A 20,506-nucleotide genomic window follows, 5' to 3' on the forward strand; every position below is an offset into this window, starting at 1 on the left:
CTCTCGTCTGTTTGAAATGAGTCGGGAAGCCGTCAGCAGAGCCGAACTTTACTGTTCACGTTATCAAACGAAGAGAAATGTCTTCCCCTCTTCCTAGTAATGTTTCTGCCAATAACGAGCCAACGAGACGCAGCAGCGAAACAACAAGCGTTTAAACAGCTGCTCTGTGTTTACAAACAGTCAATAAAGTTCAGTAAATAGTGAAGCTGCCCGTTTCTTTACTTTATATTCATGTAGTAAATATATAAATATCAATTAGATGGTAATCTGCATGAGAAATTAAGAAAAAGAAACAAAATTGGTTCTAATAATCACCTGCTGATAATGATCAATTGTCTTGTTTGCACTTTGCAGCTAAATGTAGCAGGCTGCTATTGTTTGTTTGATTTTGTGAATTGAAGGAGGAATTTAAGTTATTTGAGGTTTTAGACTCAGCAGTTTATCTTTGCAATCATTTGATTTTGATTTTCTGCCTCAAACATCCTGAATCACTCTGGTTTAAACAGCTTTTAACAAACCTGCAGCGGAGGAGAGTCGGCTGGTTCATGGTGTGAAACATGAAACCAAACTGTCAAAAAATGGCTACAAATGTGACAAACATGTTTAACTTCATCAGTCAAACTTCATCATCATCATCATCAGAGTTCCAGTATGTCGAGAACAGCTTCAGATGACTCGCAGGTTTTTAAAATGTGAGAGAAAACACACAAACGCTGCTGCAGCTTCACTAACATAACAACTCCAACTCCCAGGAGGCTTTGCTTCAGGCGAGCTGTCCCATCAGGTAACCGTGGTAACAGGTGGGTGTTGATTCTGCTTTTGTTTTCTCAAAAGAGGACGGAAAGGGTGTGTGTGTGTGTGTGTGTCCCACCCATACCATACATCCAGACTCTGCTGATGGAAACCAGTCTGAGCACAGCCTGCATAGGTCCAGAACACCAGTAACACACCAGAACAACACCAGTAACACACCAGAACAACACCAGTAACACACCAGATAATAAGTACACCACCAGTATTAAACTACTATACAAACAAATAAGCAGACCAGTGATGCACCAGTTATACATAAATACACACACCAGTAAAACACCAGTAACAATGACCTTTGACCTGTTGGAGATAAGAGGTTTCTGACCTGTAGGGCTTCAGTCAGGCTCCTCCTCTGTCCGTCCACCAGGACGAAGGGACGAGTCGTCTCCAGCGGGGGACGCCACTTCCTCTCCACACCTGAGGACAGACACACAGTTAGCTGCTGGGAACACTGGGAACACTGGACACTGGGAACACTGGGAACACTGGACACTGAGAACACTGGGAACACTGGAAACACTGAGAACACTGGGAACACTGGGAACACTGGGAACACTGGGAACACTGGGAACACTGAGAACACTGGGAACACTGGGAACACTGGGAACATTGGGAACACTGGGAACACTGGGAACACTGGAAACACTGAGAACACTGGAAACACTGAGAACACTGGGAACACTGGGAACACTGGACACTGGGAACACTGTAAACACTGGGAATACTGAGAACACTGGAAACACTGAGAACACTGGGAACACTGGGAACACTGGGAACATTGGGAACACTGGAAACACTTTGAACACTGGACACTGGGAACACTGGGAACACTGGGAACACTGAGAACACTGGGAACATTGGGAACACTGGAAACACTTTGAACACTGGGAACACTGGGAACACTGGGAACATTGGGAACACTGGAAACACTTTGAACACTGGGAACACTGGGAACACTGGGAACACTGAGAACACTGAGAACACTGGGAACATTGGGAACACTGGAAACACTTTGAACACTGGGAACACTGGGAACACTGGGAACACTTTGAATACTGGGAACACTGGGAACACTGGTAACACTAAGAACACTGAACACTGGGAACACTGGGAACACTGGGAACACTGGGAACACTGATCACTGGGAACACTGGGAACACTGAACACTGAACACTGGGAACACTGGGAACACTGAACACTGGGAACACTGAACACTGGGAACACTGGGAACACTGGAAACACTGGGAACACTTTGAACACTGGAAACACTGGGAACACTTTGAACACTTTGAACACTGGGAACACTTTGAACACTGGGAACACTGGTAACACTAAGAACACTGAACACTGGGAACACTGGAAACACTGATCACTGGGAACACTGGGAACACTGAACACTGAACACTGGGAACACTGGAAACACTGATCACTGGGAACACTGGGAACATTGAACACTGGGAACACTGGGAACACTGAACACTGGGAACACTGAACACTGGGAACACTTTGAACACTGGGAACACTGGGAACACTTTGAACACTTTGAACACTGGGAACACTGGGAACACTTTGAACACTTTGAACACTGGGAACACTGGTAACACTAAGAACACTGAACACTGGGAACAATGGAAACACTGATCACTGGGAACACTGGGAACACTGAACACTGAACACTGGGAACACTGAACACTGGGAACACTGGGAACACTGGGAACAGTGAACACTGGGAACACTGAACACTGGGAATACTCGAAACACTTTGAACACTGGGAACACTGATCACTGGGAACACTGGGAACACTGGGAACAGTGAACACTGGGAACACTGAACACTGGGAACACTGGGAACACTTTGAACACTTTGAACACTGGGAACACTGGGAACACTGGGAACACTGGTAACACTAAGAACACTGAACACTGGGAACAATGGAAACACTGATCACTGGGAACACTGGGAACACTGAACACTGAACACTGGGAACACTGAACACTGGGAACACTGGGAACACTGGGAACAGTGAACACTGGGAACACTGAACACTGGGAATACTGGAAACACTTTGAACACTGGGAACACTGATCACTGGGAACACTGGGAACACTGGGAACAGTGAACACTGGGAACACTGAACACTGGGAACACTGGAAACACTGATCACTGGGAACACTGAACACTGGGAACGCTGGGAATACTGGAAACACTTTGAATACTGGGAACACTGGGAATGCTGGGAACACTGGAAACACTGATCACTGGGAACACTGAACACTGAACACTGGGGACACTGAACACTGGGAACACTGAACACTGGGAACGCTGGGAATACTGGAAACACTTTGAATACTGGGAACACTGGGAATGCTGGGAACACTGAACACTGGGGACACTGTGAACACTGGGAATACTGGGAATGCTGGGAACACTGAATACTGGGGACACTGGAAGATTGTGAACACTGGGAATACTGGGAATGCTGGGAACACAAGCTGCTACAGTGTCACAGCAGAGAGACACAGACACACAGTGACGTCAGATTAGACTGGGGTCAAAGGTCACATGCACATCCTTCCTTTAATCATTCAGGTTTAGCTATTACCTGAATGTTACCTGAACATTACCTGAACTCTGTTACCTGAATTCTGTTACCTGAATATTACCTGAACATTACCTGAACTGTGTTACCTGAATATTACCTGAACATTACCTGAACTGTGTTACCTGAATATTACCTGAACATTACCTGAACACTGTTACTTGAACTCTGTTACCTGAACTCTGTTACCTGAACATTACCTGAACTCTGTTACCTGAACTCTGTTACCTGAACATTACCTGAACATTACCTGAACATTACCTGAACATTACCTGAACACTGTTACCTGAACACTGTTACCTGAACTCTGTTACCTGAACTCTGTTACCTGAACACTGTTACCTGAACTCTGTTACCTGAACTCTGTTACCTGAACATTACCTGAACACTGTTACCTGAACTCTGTTACCTGAACTCTGTTACCTGAACACTGTTACCTGAACACTGTTACCTGAACTCTGTTACCTGAACACTGTTACCTGAACACTGTTACCTGAACTCTGTTACCTGAACATTACCTGAACACTGTTACCTGAACTCTGTTACCTGAACTCTGTTACCTGAACTCTGTTACCTGAACATTACCTGAACACTGTTACCTGAACTCTGTTACCTGAACTCTGTTACCTGAACACTGTTACCTGAACACTGTTACCTGAACTCTGTTACCTGAACACTGTTACCTGAACTCTGTTACCTGAACATTACCTGAACTCTGTTACCTGAACACTGTTACCTGAACTCTGTTACCTGAACTCTGTTACCTGAACACTGTTACCTGAACACTGTTACCTGAACACTGTTACCTGAACTCTGTTACCTGAACACTGTTACCTGAACACTGTTACCTGAACTCTGTTACCTGAACATTACCTGAACTCTGTTACCTGAACACTGTTACCTGAACTCTGTTACCTGAACACTGTTACCTGAACACTGTTACCTGAACTCTGTTACCTGAACTCTGTTACCTGAACATTACCTGAACTCTGTAACCTGAACATTACCTGGCTCAGAATATATCTGTGGCTCGAACTAAACAACCGTGAAATGATGATCACCTAGGAAACAGACAACAGGTAGAGGAGCCTGAGGCCCAAAATGAAGCTGTTTCCTGTAGCTGACACCCCTACAGCCTAACCTCAAATGTAAAACAGCAGATGTATGTTAACTGTCAATGTTCCAAACTTTGTGTTGTAAGTGACAAACAAAGAAATGTCATATTCTTATACAACGCCAGCAAGATGTTCTGGCGGACCACCATATATGGGTGAGAGAAAGTTACAAGACTGGGGGAAGGAATATAAAAAGTAAAGACAAGAAAGCCAAGGGGCCTTTTCTTGGAAGCTCTTCTTGGGGTTGCGACATAACGTCTTTTTGCCAGTTTGCCTATTTTGCATTTTTATAACTTCTATAACTTCTTTAAGTCCTAGAGAGGGTCTTTTCTTGTTTGCATTTTTATACTCAAGTTTTTCTATTCTCCTTTTTATATTTTGTATTACTCACTTTTGTAAAAACCAAATAAAACTGGTTTGCGTTGTTATACACTCCAACCAAACTTCCTCACTTGTTCACGTCTCTGAGGTCCTCTCGTGGTCCCCAAGGTGAGCAGACACCCCCCTGGGGTATGGCTGACTTGAGTTTTGAATTTGTTTATATTGTGACGGCCCTCTGGCTTGCCATGGCCCTGAGGTTTGAGTCTTGTCTTGGGCTGCTGTGTTTGTTTTGTCCCTTTAGGTGCAGGTAGGCAGAGATTCAATTAATGCAACTGGGTGCACCTGGCCAGTCCGTCCAGAAGGCATTTAGGATCAGCCATTTCATTCCTTGCTCCATGACTTCATCGCTGGTTCTCCCCCAGAAACCACGTTTCTTTTGTTAGGTTTCTGTTGCATTTCTCTTTGGTTTACACTCTACAACATCACACATCCACACACCAACACTACTGATCTACTGATTGACCACTTTACACATTAGATTACTACTTTGTTGTAATTTCTTTTAAAATAAATATAATTGATTGATTTTTACGTACAACCGTTTGTATCTTCCTGTTTTTGTCACGGCCTAAGAGCCGGGTCGTAACAATATTAAAAATGTATAATGAGATTCTGCTGAGGATAAACGTGCAAAGTTTATTGATTATCAGATCTGGAAAGGTTTAGAGTTGTATACTGTGATCAACGTGATGCACCTGTGATAGAGGTATTATATCAATAAAGTATCAGACTGAAGGTTTAATTATATTTGTTTAATTGGCTAAACTGGCATCAAAGCCACCCTGTAAAACCAGGGCAAGTGTCCTCAGACCATCAGAGTGGGCGTCCTCCAGTGTTGACCTGTTAGAAGGCTCTTGGAGTACTTTCAACACCTATTTGCACCCACACACCTGCGTTGTGACCCGGCTGTCAGGACATACTTGACTAAATAGGCCCGTTAGTGCGGTTCAATGACATCATCAGGCTGAACTCTGGTTCCCTAAGCAGGCTAAGATGGTCTCGCATGTAGATTTTGGGACCCTGTTCGATACCTCGGTCAGAGGTAGAGGACAGCTTGTTAGTGTTTTGTCCAATCGATTGTCAGGTAACCATTACAAGCTGAACAGACACATCAAGTTATGGAAGCTACTTTAATGAGAAAGGTCTGTCAGAAACGCACCAAGCTGTCGCAAGAACACTGGTGGGTGATGTTTTCAGTAGTGCTGGATGAGACCACAGACATCAGTAACAGTAAGCGACTCATTACGTATGACATGTAAATAGATAACAACAAGACTAAAACAAATTGTTCAGGAACTCTGAAATTGTAGATGGAAGAGCAGACAGGTACATTTTTGTATTTTTCAATAACTCTGCTGTCAGAATTAACAAGCTGCATGAATTACAGAAACAACTGAAGTTCATCCAGACACATACAGCGAGATGCTGCCAGTTCACAGTGATTATCGGTGACACGAGAGACATCCAGGAGCACACGGCCGCCTCCAACACTCACGACTCTGACAAAGCTAATGGTTGAAGGTACCAAAGAGGCCCTGAGAGAAATAATAGTCCACGCTATTATTGTTAGCACTCTTCATGCTAACAAGTTTAAAGGTGACAAACCTTTTGACTTCCAGACTCAAAAACCAGCCTTTGATGACATGAAGGGCAGGTATGAAGGACCCTTGATAGATGACATTGACAGAAGATGGTTTACTATTTGGAACCAAAAAAGTCATTGTAACAAACAGTCCTCTGAGAATTACTCTCTCTACGGTTCAGAGAAACTAGAAAACCTACTGACACACTTCTCATGTGATGGAAGTGCAGAGAAGCTCAGTCAGAGTTTGCACTGCTGAAGCAGGTCAAGGTTTCTTGTGATACTCTTCATTTTCCTTCCAACAGTTTGCAGAGACTGTGTTGCATGAACACATCGGTGAATTCACTGACACTGAGAAACTCTTTAAGATAACTATGATCATACCAATTACAAGAGTGTCATGTGAACGTGGATTCAGCACAGAAGACAGGATTAAAACTAAATTCAGAAATTCACTGAGTGATACAAACCTCACTAATCTGATGCTCATTTCAGAGCAGTTTGATTTTAACAGAGCGGCTATAGAGTGGAAAGAGATGAAGCAGAGGAGACAGCATGCAGGGAAAGAATAGAGGACGAAGACGACAGAGAAGAGGAAGACACTGACAGAAAGACCAAAGACATTGATGCAACTCAAAGAGACGAGAAGGAGAAAGAGACAAATCACAGCAGTGAATAAGTTCAGAGAATCAGAGGAATAAACAAAATAAGACCTGTAGTTACGCTCACCAGTAGTTTCCCCCCGCGGCTACAGCTGTATAAACTAACTAACTAACTAACTAACTAACTAACTAACTAACTGACTAACTGACTAACTAACTAACTGGCTAACTAACTAACTAACTAACTGACTAACTGACCCCACAATGTGTATAAACCCCCCATATGAAGCATTTAAGGGGGGAATTCCCCCATTTTGAAAAATGAAGTTCAAGCCCTGATTCTATTACCTGAACGTTACCTGAACTCTGTTACCTGAACGTTACCTGAACGTTACCTGAACGTTGTAACCGTGAAAGTTACGTGAGCGTTACCTGACACCGTCGCGGTCAGACTTTCGGTCCCGTCCGTTGGTCGGTCGTGCGGTGCGTTCAGGGACCTGCCGGCCGTGAACGCATCCCGGCCGCTGAGCAGCAGCAGCACCAACAGTCCGGTGGCTCCACTCATCGTCTCTGCGTCACCGGTTACCGGCAACAGGTCGCTGCTGTGTGTCCCGTCTCCCTGTTATTTCACCGTGGCGGAGCTCCACACAAAGTCCATGTTTCTTCTTTTCCCGGTAACATCCAGAGAATGGAGCTGCTGTACCGCAGGACAGGCGGAGAAGTGACCGTTAATACAGCGGTCCGGTCCGGTATCTGCCGTTAGCGCCGGCGGGACCGGTCGGCTGCTGCCGGGAGTGTTTGGTTTATCCGCCCCGAGAGGCCTGAAGGCAGCTTATTACCGCAGGACACCGGACCGCCCGTGTTTATACCGGGAACTAACGGAGACGTCATCGAGCCGCGTAAAGTTAACGGAGTGAGCGAGGACACCGAAGCACCGCGGCTCAGCCTTCAAAATAAAGGTCGGTGAACGAGTGTCACGTCTGAAAGCATCAATCACCAATAACCAATCAATCAAAGGTGTTATTGATGAAGGAGACTATAGATTATTATTTCTCAGGTTAAATATATGTTGTGAGGCTTTTGTTAACGTCTTTAACATTTAACAAATAACTTCAATAAAACACAATAAAAACATAGTTTTCATATTTTAACTTCACCACGTGAACTTTAGTCAGTCAGGGATTAAATTAACAACCTGCTAATAACACAATTAACCTGCACAAACACATCTAACAACAACAATCCACAGCTGATATATGGATATATGATCCATAATCAATAGAACTGCATTTGTTTATTTCCATGAAAAATGTTTTATAAAAATCCCTTTTATTGTGGGAAAAAATGACCGGATGTAGTATTGACATGTGACTGCCTTGACACATGTATTAAACAAGCACGCGTACACAGGCGCGCGCACATCGAGAGTTCCTCAGTGGATTTAACTGTTTCCTCTGATCAGCTGATTTATATATCAGATATATATATTATGGACCCTACTGTACATATTATATACATATTATATACATACTGTACATATTATATACATACTCTATATATACTGTATATATACTCTATATATACTGCATATAAAGATGTTTTTCTATCAGAGTCCACAGTTTGAGCAGGAAAATATTATATATTAATATTTAATTAATCTTACTTTGTTGTTTTAAATTTAAATTTTACTGAAACGTGTTTCCGATATTTCATTTAGAGCTGCACTTATTATTTTCATCATCAGTTAAACTTCAGTCTATTTTATAGATTAATTGATTAACAGTTTTGTGTGTGAAGCTCGTTATCAAACACACAAACATTAGATTTCTGTAAAAACGTGAGGAGCTGAATCATTAAACATCAATATAATATTAAATGTTCAACATATACAGATTATTTCCCTGTTGATTGATTGATCGACTAATTATTGCAGCTGGAGTTTAATCCTGACAGCTGCAGCGCCAGCGGCCCCTGGTGGCCCCTGGTGGCCCCTGCCCATTATATTACATTACATTACATTGCATTGCACTGTATTGTATTATATTATATTATATTATAAATAGAGGTAAATAAAGACACATAAAGGTAAATAAAGACACATAAAGATAAATAAAGATACATAAAGGTAAATAAAGGTAAATAAAGATACATAAAGATAAATAAAGATACATAAAGGTAAATAAAGGTAAATAAAGATACATAAAGGTAAATAAAGGTAAACGTCGTCTGATCACCTGGAGGATAACAGGTGGGCGGGGTCAGAGCAGGTAGTGATGACATCACCAGGAAGCACTGATGCAAACTAATCAGCTTGTCATCAGATTAAACTCAAACTGTGAATGAAGGAGGATCAGCTGATTACATAATGATCTGATCATGTGATCACACACAGCACTGCATGTTCAGTTAGCTGATGAATGAATGTATTGATTATATATTGATTCTAAGGTGGACTCTGCACCTGAATCCTCATATTTCCTCATATCATCCATCACCTCCTCCGTCACCTCACCTCCTCCATCACCTCCTCCATCACCTCCTCCACCACCTCCTCCACCACCTCCTCCACCACCTCACCTCCTCCATCACCTCCTCCATCACCTCCTCCATCACCTCACCTCCTCCATCACCTCCTCCATCACCTCCTCCACCACCTCCTCCACCACCTCACCTCCTCCATCACCTCCTCCATCACCTCCTCCATCACCTCACTTCCTCCACCACCTCCTCCATCACCTCCTCCATCACCTCCTCCACCACCTCCTCCACCACCTCCTCCATCACCTCACCTCCTCCATCACCTCCTCCATCACCTCACTTCCTCCACCACCTCCTCCATCACCTCACCTCCTCCATCACCTCCTCCATCACTTCCTCCACCACCTCCTCCACCACCTCCTCCATCACCTCCTCCATCACCTCACTTCCTCCACCACCTCCTCCATCACCTCACTTCCTCCACCACCTCCTCCATCACCTCCTCCATCACCTCACCTCCTCCATCACCTCCTCCATCACCTCCTCCATCACCTCACCTCCTCCATCACCTCCTCCATCACCTCATTTCCTCCATCACCTCCTCCATCACCTCACTTCCTCCATCACCTCCTCCGTCACCTCACTTCCTCCATCACCTCCTCCATCACCTCACCTCCTCCATCACCTCCTCCGTCACCTCACTTCCTCCATCACCTCCTCCATCACCTCACTTCCTCCATCACCTCCTCCATCACCTCCTCCGTCACCTCACTTCCTCCATCACCTCCTCCGTCACCTCACCTCCTCCATCACCTCCTCCGTCACCTCCTCCATCACCTCCTCCATCACCTCACTTCCTCCACCACCTCCTCCATCACCTCCTCCATCACCTCACCTCCTCCATCACCTCCTCCATCACCTCACTTCCTCCATCACCTCCTCCATCACCTCCTCCATCACCTCACCTCCTCCATCACCTCCTCCATCACCTCACTTCCTCCATCACCTCCTCCATCACCTCACTTCCTCCATCACCTCCTCCATCACCTCCTCCATCACCTCACCTCCTCCATCACCTCCTCCATCACCTCACTTCCTCCATCACCTCCTCCATCACCTCCTCCATCACCTCACCTCCTCCGTCACCTCCTCCATCACCTCCTCCGTCACCTCACTTCCTCCATCACCTCCTCCATCACCTCCTCCATCACCTCACCTCCTCCACCACCTCCTCCACCACGTCCTCCATCCCCTCCTCCATCACCTCACTTCCTCCATCACCTCCTCCATCACCTCCTCCATCACCTCCTCCATCACCTCCTCCATCACCTCACTTCCTCCACCACCTCCTCCATCACCTCCTCCATCACCTCACCTCCTCCATCACCTCCTCCATCACCTCACTTCCTCCATCACCTCCTCCATCACCTCCTCCATCACCTCACCTCCTCCATCACCTCCTCCATCACCTCACTTCCTCCATCACCTCCTCCATCACCTCACTTCCTCCATCACCTCCTCCATCACCTCCTCCATCACCTCACCTCCTCCATCACCTCCTCCATCACCTCACTTCCTCCATCACCTCCTCCATCACCTCCTCCATCACCTCACCTCCTCCGTCACCTCCTCCATCACCTCCTCCGTCACCTCACTTCCTCCATCACCTCCTCCATCACCTCCTCCATCACCTCACCTCCTCCACCACCTCCTCCACCACGTCCTCCATCCCCTCCTCCATCACCTCACTTCCTCCATCACCTCCTCCGTCACCTCCTCCATCAGTCTGAGGGTGGTAGACTGATGTCAGTTTGTGTGACAGCTGATTTGCAGGAGCATCTGTGGGAAAGGATGTAGTCCAGTATTTCCCATCATTCCTTAAAGGAAGGAGCTGCAGCCACCTTAAAACAAGTAAGTAGACTTTTCTGCTGGAGCTCCTGGAGAAGGAACCCGTTAAATCCATCCCCAACGTTTCCCTGTTGGGGATGGATTTAATGGTAACACTGTTTGTTGTAGTTTTCCTGCTGTCTTGAGGCTTTCAGGTTTGTAAAGTTGGCAGACTTTACAGATGTCAGTTTTGGCCAGTAAACAAGACTCTGCATCCTTCGGTAGGTTTTGTATCTTCCCAGATGGCTGCATGAGGATGTAGATGGAATGATGTGAGAAGCTGTGCTGGAAAGCTCTCAGGTATGTAAATCTGGTGCACTGCTGGTACAGTGATGGGTTGTGCTGAGGTCGAGGGATGTGATGGTTGACAGAGTGTTTGAGTTGATTCTCCTTTGGTTTTTTGTTTGTTTAGTTGTTTTTTCTGCTGGTCATATTGTGTTTGGCTCAGTTTGTCCTTCTCCAGCTGTTGTCCCAACCTGAGCAGCTCCTCCACTGTCTTCACCCTGCTGCAGTTAGCTGGTGGTTTTATGACAGCTTCTTCTGTAATGTCTGGTTTCCAATGGCAGCACAAAGAACGGTACATTAAAGGATTAAAACAAAGGAAAAGTATCATAGTATAACATAAGACATAACCATGCACATAATCATATAACAATATAACATACTGTATATCGTGAGGGTATAAATTTCCATTACAACAGCAAGTTTATTTATATAGACATTAAGCAGCTGTTAGCAGCTTTTAGCTGCTTCTGGCCTCTGATTGGATGATTCAACATTTAATTATTAAACTTCCCCCCACAGAGCAGCTCAGCAGCTAGTTAGCAACATGCTATATGTTACCGCTCTGAGGACCAGGTGAGCTATCAGACATTCTTCTGATTGGCTGAAGAAGAATCGATGGACAAGTGCAGGCAGGACGGTCAGACTGATTCTCTCCACAGCTGGACAGGTGAGACAGAGACAGACAGGTGACTCTGTACAACAACACAAATGCTAACGGCTATCCAGGTTCTATCAGTGAGATTTAAAAACAGCAGCAGAAGAAGAAGCTTCCTGTCTATGACTCACTGCTGCGAGCAGCTGATCGTCCCATCATGCTCTGCTGCTTCAGGTGTGTCAGGTGTGTCTGGTAAACTCAGTAAAGTCACATGATGTTGTTTGTCAGTTGGAGCTTCTAGAAGCTTCAGTGACATTTCGGTTTCTATGGTTACAGGAAAACAAATCAGCCTGAGTGAAGCGGACAGAAAACACAGGTGAAGAAAGGAGAAAACACCTGATGAAAGCTGAGGTCAGAGTTCAGCTGGGAGGAGGCGGAGTCACAGCGCTGACCAGGTAACACACAGGTGACAGACAGCTGATCAGCTAGCAGAGACGTAGCGTTACATGCTAACAGTTTTAATTGAAGATCATCAAGGCATATAAACCATAACGAAAGTAAACACCTCTTAACATACAAGGCACATTACGTAACTTAAATTATATAAAATAATAATATAACATATATAATAGAAAACATAAAATAAATAAACATTTAAAAAACAAATGACTGTAATAATAATGATCAGTCTGATAGTCTCTAACCCTAACCCAGTCTCCAGAGGTCATCATGTATTTTCAGTTCTTCAGAAGCTCTGAGGAAAGACTTTGCATGTTTTCCTTTCATTCGTCTTTAAAGGGATAGTTTGTACGTTTTGAGGTGGGATTGTATGAGGTAGGTGTCCATAGTCAGTGTGTTACCTGCTGGAGATGGGTGGCGGCACGCTCCCAGTTTGGAGAAGCAGGTAGGAGTTCTGTGAATGGGAAACCAGCACCTAAAAAAATCAACATCAGTTTGAGTGCCGCTATATAATATTTTCAGTGCTTCATCTCATCAGCCTTCCTTTAATGTCCTTCATGTTAATACCAAACAGTGTTTTCTCTGCTGAGAGGAGCAGCCAGACCTGCAAATCCTCACAAACCCTAACCCTAACCCTGGCCAGACCTGCAAATCCTTACAAACCCTCACAAACCCTAACCCTAACCCTGGACAAACAGATAATCAGTAGTTTCAGTTTCAGTCTCACAAAAGCTGCAGTTATTGTGAGTCTCAGTCTCAGCGGTTGATTGGATGGATGGATGGATTGTGGCTTACAGGATCAGGGTTAGAGTCAGTTAGTTCTCCATCTCTTAATGTCTGTCCCTGAAAACAGTTGGATGATGGAGTTTCTATTTGATTGTATTGGTTCAATATATTGTTCAGGTGATTACATTTGAATTATTCTCAGCCAGAAAATCATGACCATTAAATCTATCACACATGACTGTTTATCTGTCTAAGCGATCGCTTTGATCGCTTTGATCACTTTATCAAGCTGAGCACTGAGTGTTTTCAGAACATAGCCAGTATCACAGATCATTAGTTAGATGTGTTATTGACCAGAGATGCTGTAGAGTAGTAGAGAGATTTTCCATCACATAGCACGTGTTTGATGTGGGGTAAAGTTATGCGTAAACATGAGTTTCCAGCAGTACCTGTCTGTGAAATGAGACAGTTTGAGAACTGTAATGGTTTCTGCCTGTTCTAACTGACACCTGGCAGGCGGCTGTCCTCTACCTCTGACCGAGGTATCCAATGGATCCCCAAAATCTACACACTTAGCCTGCTGAGGGAACCAATATTCAGCCTGGCTTCTATAATCACCAGCTGCCGTTGTATCAACATGTTTTAGGCCTATTATGTCAGGAATGCCTGACAGCCGGATAGCAACAGAACGTCTGTGTAAACTAGGTGTTTGGAGGTACTGATGACCCTGTAACAGGCTGTCAGATGAGGGCACTCAGCCTCAGAGCACTGACATCTTATTCAGATAAGCTTAACCTTAACTAGTATTCTGAAAATATGCAACAACTTCAAGTACATCAGAATATCAAACAATATTCAAACAATGCATTATTATCCTTAGCAATTTTCCACCATTGATTTTAGAGAATAAACGAATCTAAAGGTTTTATATGTAGAATTGTGAAGCAATTTACATGTATTAATGTTTTTTATTGCCAATGAGTGAACTGGTAGCAATGGCAGAGCAATAGTGAATGTCATAAAGTAACATTTGTTTACCAACTGAATACTGAAATGATTTTCCATCAGACTTTAAAAATGGCAAACTCTAAGTTTTTACTACACATCCATCAGTTACTGCGATGTGGCCTCTCTTAACCAGCCATCTAGCTGGCTTGATTTTCAGCCACAGTTGTTCTCTTGCCCGCCAATCCTCCTTCTTAAATCCTGCACGAAGTGAAGACCTTGTTCCTTACACACAGGTGAGTCTTTGGTTGTTTTCTATACTGCAAACTGCATGATTACCTGGCGACTCCATCCTCCATCGACAACATCTACAATCTTTTCATTCCATTGTGAGGTTTTCTCCTTCTTGTTCCTTGAGACCTGAGAGTCTCCAGTTCCAACGGCGTTGTTACACTTCTACTTTGAGCACTCTTTCTTTTAGTGCAGCATTTTCTTTTTTTAAGGTCTGAATGTTCTTGTTCCAGCGCTTCCACACTGGACTTGCATTTGATTCCAACTGAATCCAGATCCACATGTTGTCCCACCATGCTGGCAAACATTTCCCAAAATCTTCCACCTTGTTATCCAGATCTCTGATGGCAGCTAAAACATCAACTCAGTCTCTGTTGCCTCTTGTGCTCGAGCCACTAGTGCTAGCTATTGTGAGAGGTAATGGGAAACACACATTGTCATATTAATCCCAATGCTGATTTAAACTTATGTTAACCAAGTATGTTTTATATGCCTTGTTCAATTGATAAGTGATATCGAAAGGTCATGTCCTTTGCTTGCCACTGTTGCTGTCAACAGGATGAGTTATGCAACAATAAGTGGAAATTAAAAGTTCACTGTTTTCTGAGTATTGTGTCTGCAGACGCATAAGCAAGAAAGTAGAAGTATGTGGTTAGATATGTGGATTAAGAGCATATAGAGAACTAGATCAAACCAGACTGAGGGAGACAGAAATAACCTTAAGTGTGGGTGGTGAATTGGGGTAAAAAAAAATGAAGGAGGAAGACAGCTCCTTTTCTAAGAAATGATAGACAAAGAGCCAATTGGGGTCCAAACAATAGATACACCCAAAAAGGGGGTGAAAACAAGGTATAAAATGCTCTGGCACATAGACAAAAGCTCAGAACACAGGGCGCTTTGCCAAATGCAGGTTTTTCTGTAAAGTGTTCTCCAAAGATCCTCAATAAATAAATTCAGCTGCTACAAAGACATTACTCGACTGTGGTCTCGTTCTTCTCGCATCAACCAACTCGGGGAGGTTGCCTGAGAGGCTTCCTCAACACTATGCTTGACTTCGAAGTTGCCATAGGGACAGCTGCAGCACTTGTAGCATAGTTGTGGAATGCTAACTTGTTTTCCATGTTAGCGTAAGCTATCCTGAGTGCAGGGAAATCATTATTGTTGCTAACTGATGTTGTCTTTATTGGACTTCTTTGTTCTTCGTAGAATTACAACGATGTCAGTGAATTGTAGAAAGTTGAATTCTGAGTTTTGGGTCAAAGTTTGGGACCAAACGAATGTGAACGTGCCCTGTCCACCATCTTGCTGGCAGTCCCCACATGTTAACACAGTGGTGTTTCCCTCCACAGATCAGCAGGACACCGTCGTCTCAGCGGAAGGGGGAAGGTCAGAGGTCACCTGATGGAGGCAGGGCGGAGCCTGGTGGCATTTGTCTGCGGGCTGCTGTTGGCATCTCTGTATGGCGTCATGGTGCTCTTCCTGCAGAAGCAGCCGCTATGGCTGTGCGTGTACAGCACACTGGCTGTCGCCTTCATGGCGGCATTCGGGATGGGGCTGTCTGCTGACATCCGGGCCGACATCATGGTCATGCTGCCCTCGCTGTGCTCAGGTGAGTCACCTGTCAGGTTTCACACAGATCCCTTCCTCCAGGTGGAGACTGTAGCATGACGTCAGGACGCGTTTAGTTTACACACAGTGGGAGGCGGGGCTACACATAGAGGCACAGCTACATACAGTGGGAGGCGGGGCTACCGTACACATAGATGCGGAGCCCTGATCAGCCAATCAGTGTGTGTGTGTGTGTGTTCCAGCTCAGGGGAGGAGCTTCCTGCTATTCCTCAGCGTGTCATTGCTGCTCGCCGCTCCACTCAGCAACACGCTGGAAAACACAGAACGAGCTGCTGCAAGCCTGCTGTGTGGAGCCGAGCTGGCAGCCAATCAGACGCAGGAGCTGCTGCAGCGAGCAGCCACGCCCCTCTTCTGTAAGACCCGCCCACTTCAGAGGACACAACTGCAAATACTGCAAATACTTGATACTTCAAAAAATACTGCTGTTACTGCTGAAATTATTGCATTTTTGTGTTTGTTTTTGTCTTCATGTTTAGTTTCAGTCTACATTTAAAAATGTGACCAACCAGCAACAAGTTTACGTGTTTCAGTGTCTGAAGCTTCTGTCGCTGTTCCTGTTGCAGCGGTGTTGGACAGAATCATAGAGATCAGCAGTAACGCCGTCTTAGTGGCAGGAAGAGTTCACAACCTCATCCATGCTCTGACTGACAGCGTCCGCCATGTTGGTGAGAACCTTTCATATCTTATGTGCAGTTTGTCTTCAGGCAGCTTTGCTCTGCTGTTTTATGGAGGCACTGCTGTTGCCCGGGAGACGGCTGCACCTGAAAGACTGAAGTCTGGGAACAAACCTTAAAGTCTGAAACATGATTGGCCGCAGTTTACTTACCAACACTGAATTGTTTGTGTGGATACATTTAGGCAAGTATACAGTAAATCCTCCTGCACAGTGTATTTACCTCTGACCTCTGACCTCTGACCTCTGACCAGCTCGCACTCTTAGGAACGTCCTGCACTTCCTGGTGGACATCGGAGACGTGTGCAACGCCAAATTGGGCTCTCCGTACAGGAAGTGCCGGGCGGTATTCGCCGAGGCTCGAGCCGACTGCTCCGACCTGCTGGGAGAGTTCAACTTCCTTTGTGACATCATCGACGGCTTCCTGCCGCTCTGCCAGCTCGCCCGTGGTACGTTCACTGACACTATGTGCTGGGAGGACTTTAAAGGAGCATTACACTGATTCACACATGAACGCGAGTTTACTTCTCATGTTTGTTCAGCCTGTGAAAGCTGTATGATGTCATCTGTGGCCTGATGATGTCACAGTGATGTCATGTCCTACTGAAAGAGACTTTTCAGTTTGATTCAGTTCAATTCAACAGGCGTCATTGGCGTGACGTCTGACATGTGCTGCCAAAGCACAATTATGATTATGAAAGACAATGTTTAGGAATAAAATTAACAAACATCTTAACAAAGGTCCTCTTCCACGGAGCCGCCATGTTTCTACAGTAGCCCAGAATGGACAAACCAAACAATGGTTCTTGAGCCATCGCAGGTTCTCCCACACACTCAGAATGAGGGGGGGGGGCACCTTCACTGCTACATACCACTAAATCCTACACACTGGTCCTTTAACATAAAATAAAAGATGTTAACAGTGGGGATAAAACAAGACAGCCATTAATCCATAAATAAAAAGGAGATGGTGGCAGTAAGTAGAACGTGTTGAGTACAACTATATTAATAAATGTCTATCTGTCTGTATGTCGATATCTTACTGGATGTCTCTGTTGTTATGGCAGGAAGTGTCGTATTTAGCTGCCAACACTTTCCCCCAGAACGACGGCTCAGTTCTTCCTTTCTATCAGACTTCAGAATTCCTCCCTCATATCTGTGTAGTCTTTATATCGTGTTAGAAAATGTAATTGTGTCGTGACAGCACAGCCTGTCGTCTCTGGGCAGGTCTGCCTGTGTCGGTCCTTCTCTGTTGCAGCACTATGGTCACTCAGTCTGAACACTGTCGGTGTTTCTCAGGTTCTCAGCGGTTCCTGTGGTTCGGTAGTCTGCCACAATGTGCTGTCTGTTTAGGTGGTGAGCATGTAATATCGTTCCAATCAGTGATGTCTCTTTCTTTAGTTATAATTAGGTCTGATTGAGAGTGTAACTGCTCTGAGGTCGGCTGGGGTTTGTGATGTCAGAAGGTGAAAGGTCAGCCAGCTTCAGCACCAGTTGGCTGAGGGGATTCCTCTCTATGTTCAACTCTTGGCAGGCAGGAGCTTTATAACAGTAACAGGCAGCGTCGCTCTTCTTAATATGGCTCCAGAATCTTTTCTGAATACTAGAAGTAAAGGACATTGACCTCATTCAGCCCTGCATGCAGAGTTTGGGGGTTTTCTTTGTACTTGGACAATACTTTTGCAGAACTCTGCATGCAGGGTTTCAGTCATTTTGTAGTAAGGGGCCCCATTTCTCACTGCCATACAATGCAGTCGATTCTATAACTGATTTAAATGTTTTGAGCCATGTTTTAATTTGAAGTGAATGCTTGATGGCATAGAAAGCCGTCTCTTTGAGTTCCTTCACAGCAGAGCAGACGTTTCCTGTGGAAACATTTGTAAACCTCGGTAAGTTTAGGTATCTGTTTGTTCTATGTGGGTCCCACCTATTTAAATGTTGGGTCATTTCTCTGTAACCTTGATCTTTTTTGGAAGGTGATAATTTGTCTTCTTCATGTTGACTGTCGGGTCCAGGTCTGACAGTACTAATGGAGAAGGTCCAGGCTCTGCTGATGACCTTCTCTAGTAGGAAACAGTATGACCAGGTCATCTGCATAAAACACACACTTGATTCCTGAGTCTTGAAGACTGAGACCAGGTGCTGCTGATTGTTCTAATAACAATGTCAGTTCATTAATATCAGTATTGAAGAGGGTGGGCTGAGGTTGCAGCCGTGCTTCACCCCTCTACCCTGTGGGAAGAAGTCGGTGTGTTCATCTCCAATTCTGACAGCCAACATGTTATTTTCATATATTGATTTAATTACATTAAAAGACTTCCCCCCTATACCACTATCTGTTAGTTTAAACAGTAATCCCTCAGGCCAGACTGAATCAAAAGCATGCATGAATTATGTCTTTATTTTGATTGACATATTTATCAGTTAGTATGTGGAGGATGAAACTGTTGTCAGCTGTTCTATAATTTGGAAGGAATCCAATCTGACTTTTGTTTAAGTCACTGTTCTCATCTTTTCTATTTGTCGCTGCTGTAAGAGTTTCTGCTGCAGCTCCACCTCTAACTGGATGAAGTGCTCCTTCAGGTCCGTAAAGCAGGTCTGATGTGGACCAGTGATACCGGTGCATTATGGGAAATTTAGGATCCTTTTCCTTTCTTTAACAAACCGTCTTCCTGTTTGTGAGCAAGATTTCACAAAAAGAGAATCTCAGAATAAAGTCTAATCTGATTCATCTGTTAATTATGAGATTAAAACACAACTTGACTGATTTAATTCATTTTATAATATATAAAATAAATTATATGTAATATATAAACTAAAATAAAATGTAAAATAACCAACAGATTAATCAGTAATTAAAACAATCATTAGTTGCAGATTTTAGAAATACTGACGTCAAATGAGCAAAATATTACACAATTTATTTTATTATTAATTTAATTTAATACATTTTGTTATTTAAATTACACATTTTCAAGTTTTTAAGATATTTAGTCAAAAATGATCAGAATCAGCTTTAAAAACTCCAACATGAGTAACTGCAGAATGACCTCCTCAGACAGACAGACATATTAAATATGAATATTAAAAGATGCCCCGGTCATCTTTAATAAACGTATTTTCTCTGTCTGCCTCCTTCAGTGGGCGAGCTCTTCTGCATCATCCCGTCCTACATCGCCAGCCATCTGAAAACTCGTCTGGCAGCTCGTGAGTTCTTTATTTCTCTGTTTCAAGCTTTATAAACTGTCAGCAGGCCGCTGAGTCTGACTCTTCTTTCAGCCACCATCGCAGCATTTGAGCAAATGAAGCGGGAGTTTAACTTCAACATCTCGGCCTCTGTGACCTTTGACCTGGACGCCAACAGCAGCCGTTCTCTGCAGCAGGTGACCCAGGACATCATGGAGGAGGTGTCATCAGAGCTTCAGGTGTTTCAGAAGCTGAGCAA

The 20,506-nt window shown here is 44.3% G+C and overlaps 2 protein-coding genes across 6 annotated transcripts in view; one reads left to right on the top strand and one right to left on the bottom strand.

Annotated features, from left to right (window-relative positions):
* The window catches only part of adam15 (ADAM metallopeptidase domain 15), a 49,935-nt gene extending 41,983 nt beyond the window's left edge, over positions 1 to 7,952 (bottom strand). For 2 of the 4 annotated variants that reach the window (XM_067600207.1, XM_067600211.1), the window contains exons 1-2: positions 7,526 to 7,952; positions 1,139 to 1,230 (exon numbers count right to left, since the gene is read on the bottom strand). In XM_067600207.1, the coding sequence (XP_067456308.1) occupies positions 1,139 to 1,230; positions 7,526 to 7,658 (225 nt within the window). In that variant the 5' untranslated portion in view covers positions 7,659 to 7,952. The remainder of the gene's footprint in view (positions 1 to 1,138; positions 1,231 to 7,525) is intronic. The other 2 variants (XM_067600208.1, XM_067600210.1) reach the window with 2 other exon arrangements.
* Positions 7,953 to 7,954: 2 nt separating this feature from the next.
* The window catches only part of dcst2 (DC-STAMP domain containing 2), a 34,171-nt gene continuing 21,619 nt past the window's right edge, over positions 7,955 to 20,506 (top strand). The window contains exons 1-11 of one of the 2 annotated variants that reach the window (XM_067600212.1): positions 7,955 to 8,052; positions 11,394 to 11,482; positions 11,684 to 11,758; positions 12,263 to 12,572; positions 12,675 to 12,793; positions 16,109 to 16,368; positions 16,571 to 16,741; positions 16,952 to 17,053; positions 17,316 to 17,510; positions 20,203 to 20,268; positions 20,341 to 20,506. The exon at positions 20,341 to 20,506 is cut by the window's right edge and continues 48 nt beyond it. In XM_067600212.1, coding sequence (XP_067456313.1) covers positions 12,738 to 12,793; positions 16,109 to 16,368; positions 16,571 to 16,741; positions 16,952 to 17,053; positions 17,316 to 17,510; positions 20,203 to 20,268; positions 20,341 to 20,506 — 1,016 coding nt within the window. In that variant the 5' untranslated portion in view covers positions 7,955 to 8,052; positions 11,394 to 11,482; positions 11,684 to 11,758; positions 12,263 to 12,572; positions 12,675 to 12,737. Of the gene's footprint in view, positions 8,053 to 11,393; positions 11,483 to 11,683; positions 12,582 to 12,674; positions 12,794 to 16,108; positions 16,369 to 16,570; positions 16,742 to 16,951; positions 17,054 to 17,315; positions 17,511 to 20,202; positions 20,269 to 20,340 lie in introns of both variants that reach the window. The other variant, XM_067600213.1, reaches the window with a different exon arrangement.

The sequence above is a fragment of the Thunnus thynnus genome, chromosome 10 (assembly GCF_963924715.1).
Source record: "Thunnus thynnus chromosome 10, fThuThy2.1, whole genome shotgun sequence".
Taxonomy (NCBI): Eukaryota; Metazoa; Chordata; class Actinopteri; order Scombriformes; family Scombridae; genus Thunnus; species Thunnus thynnus.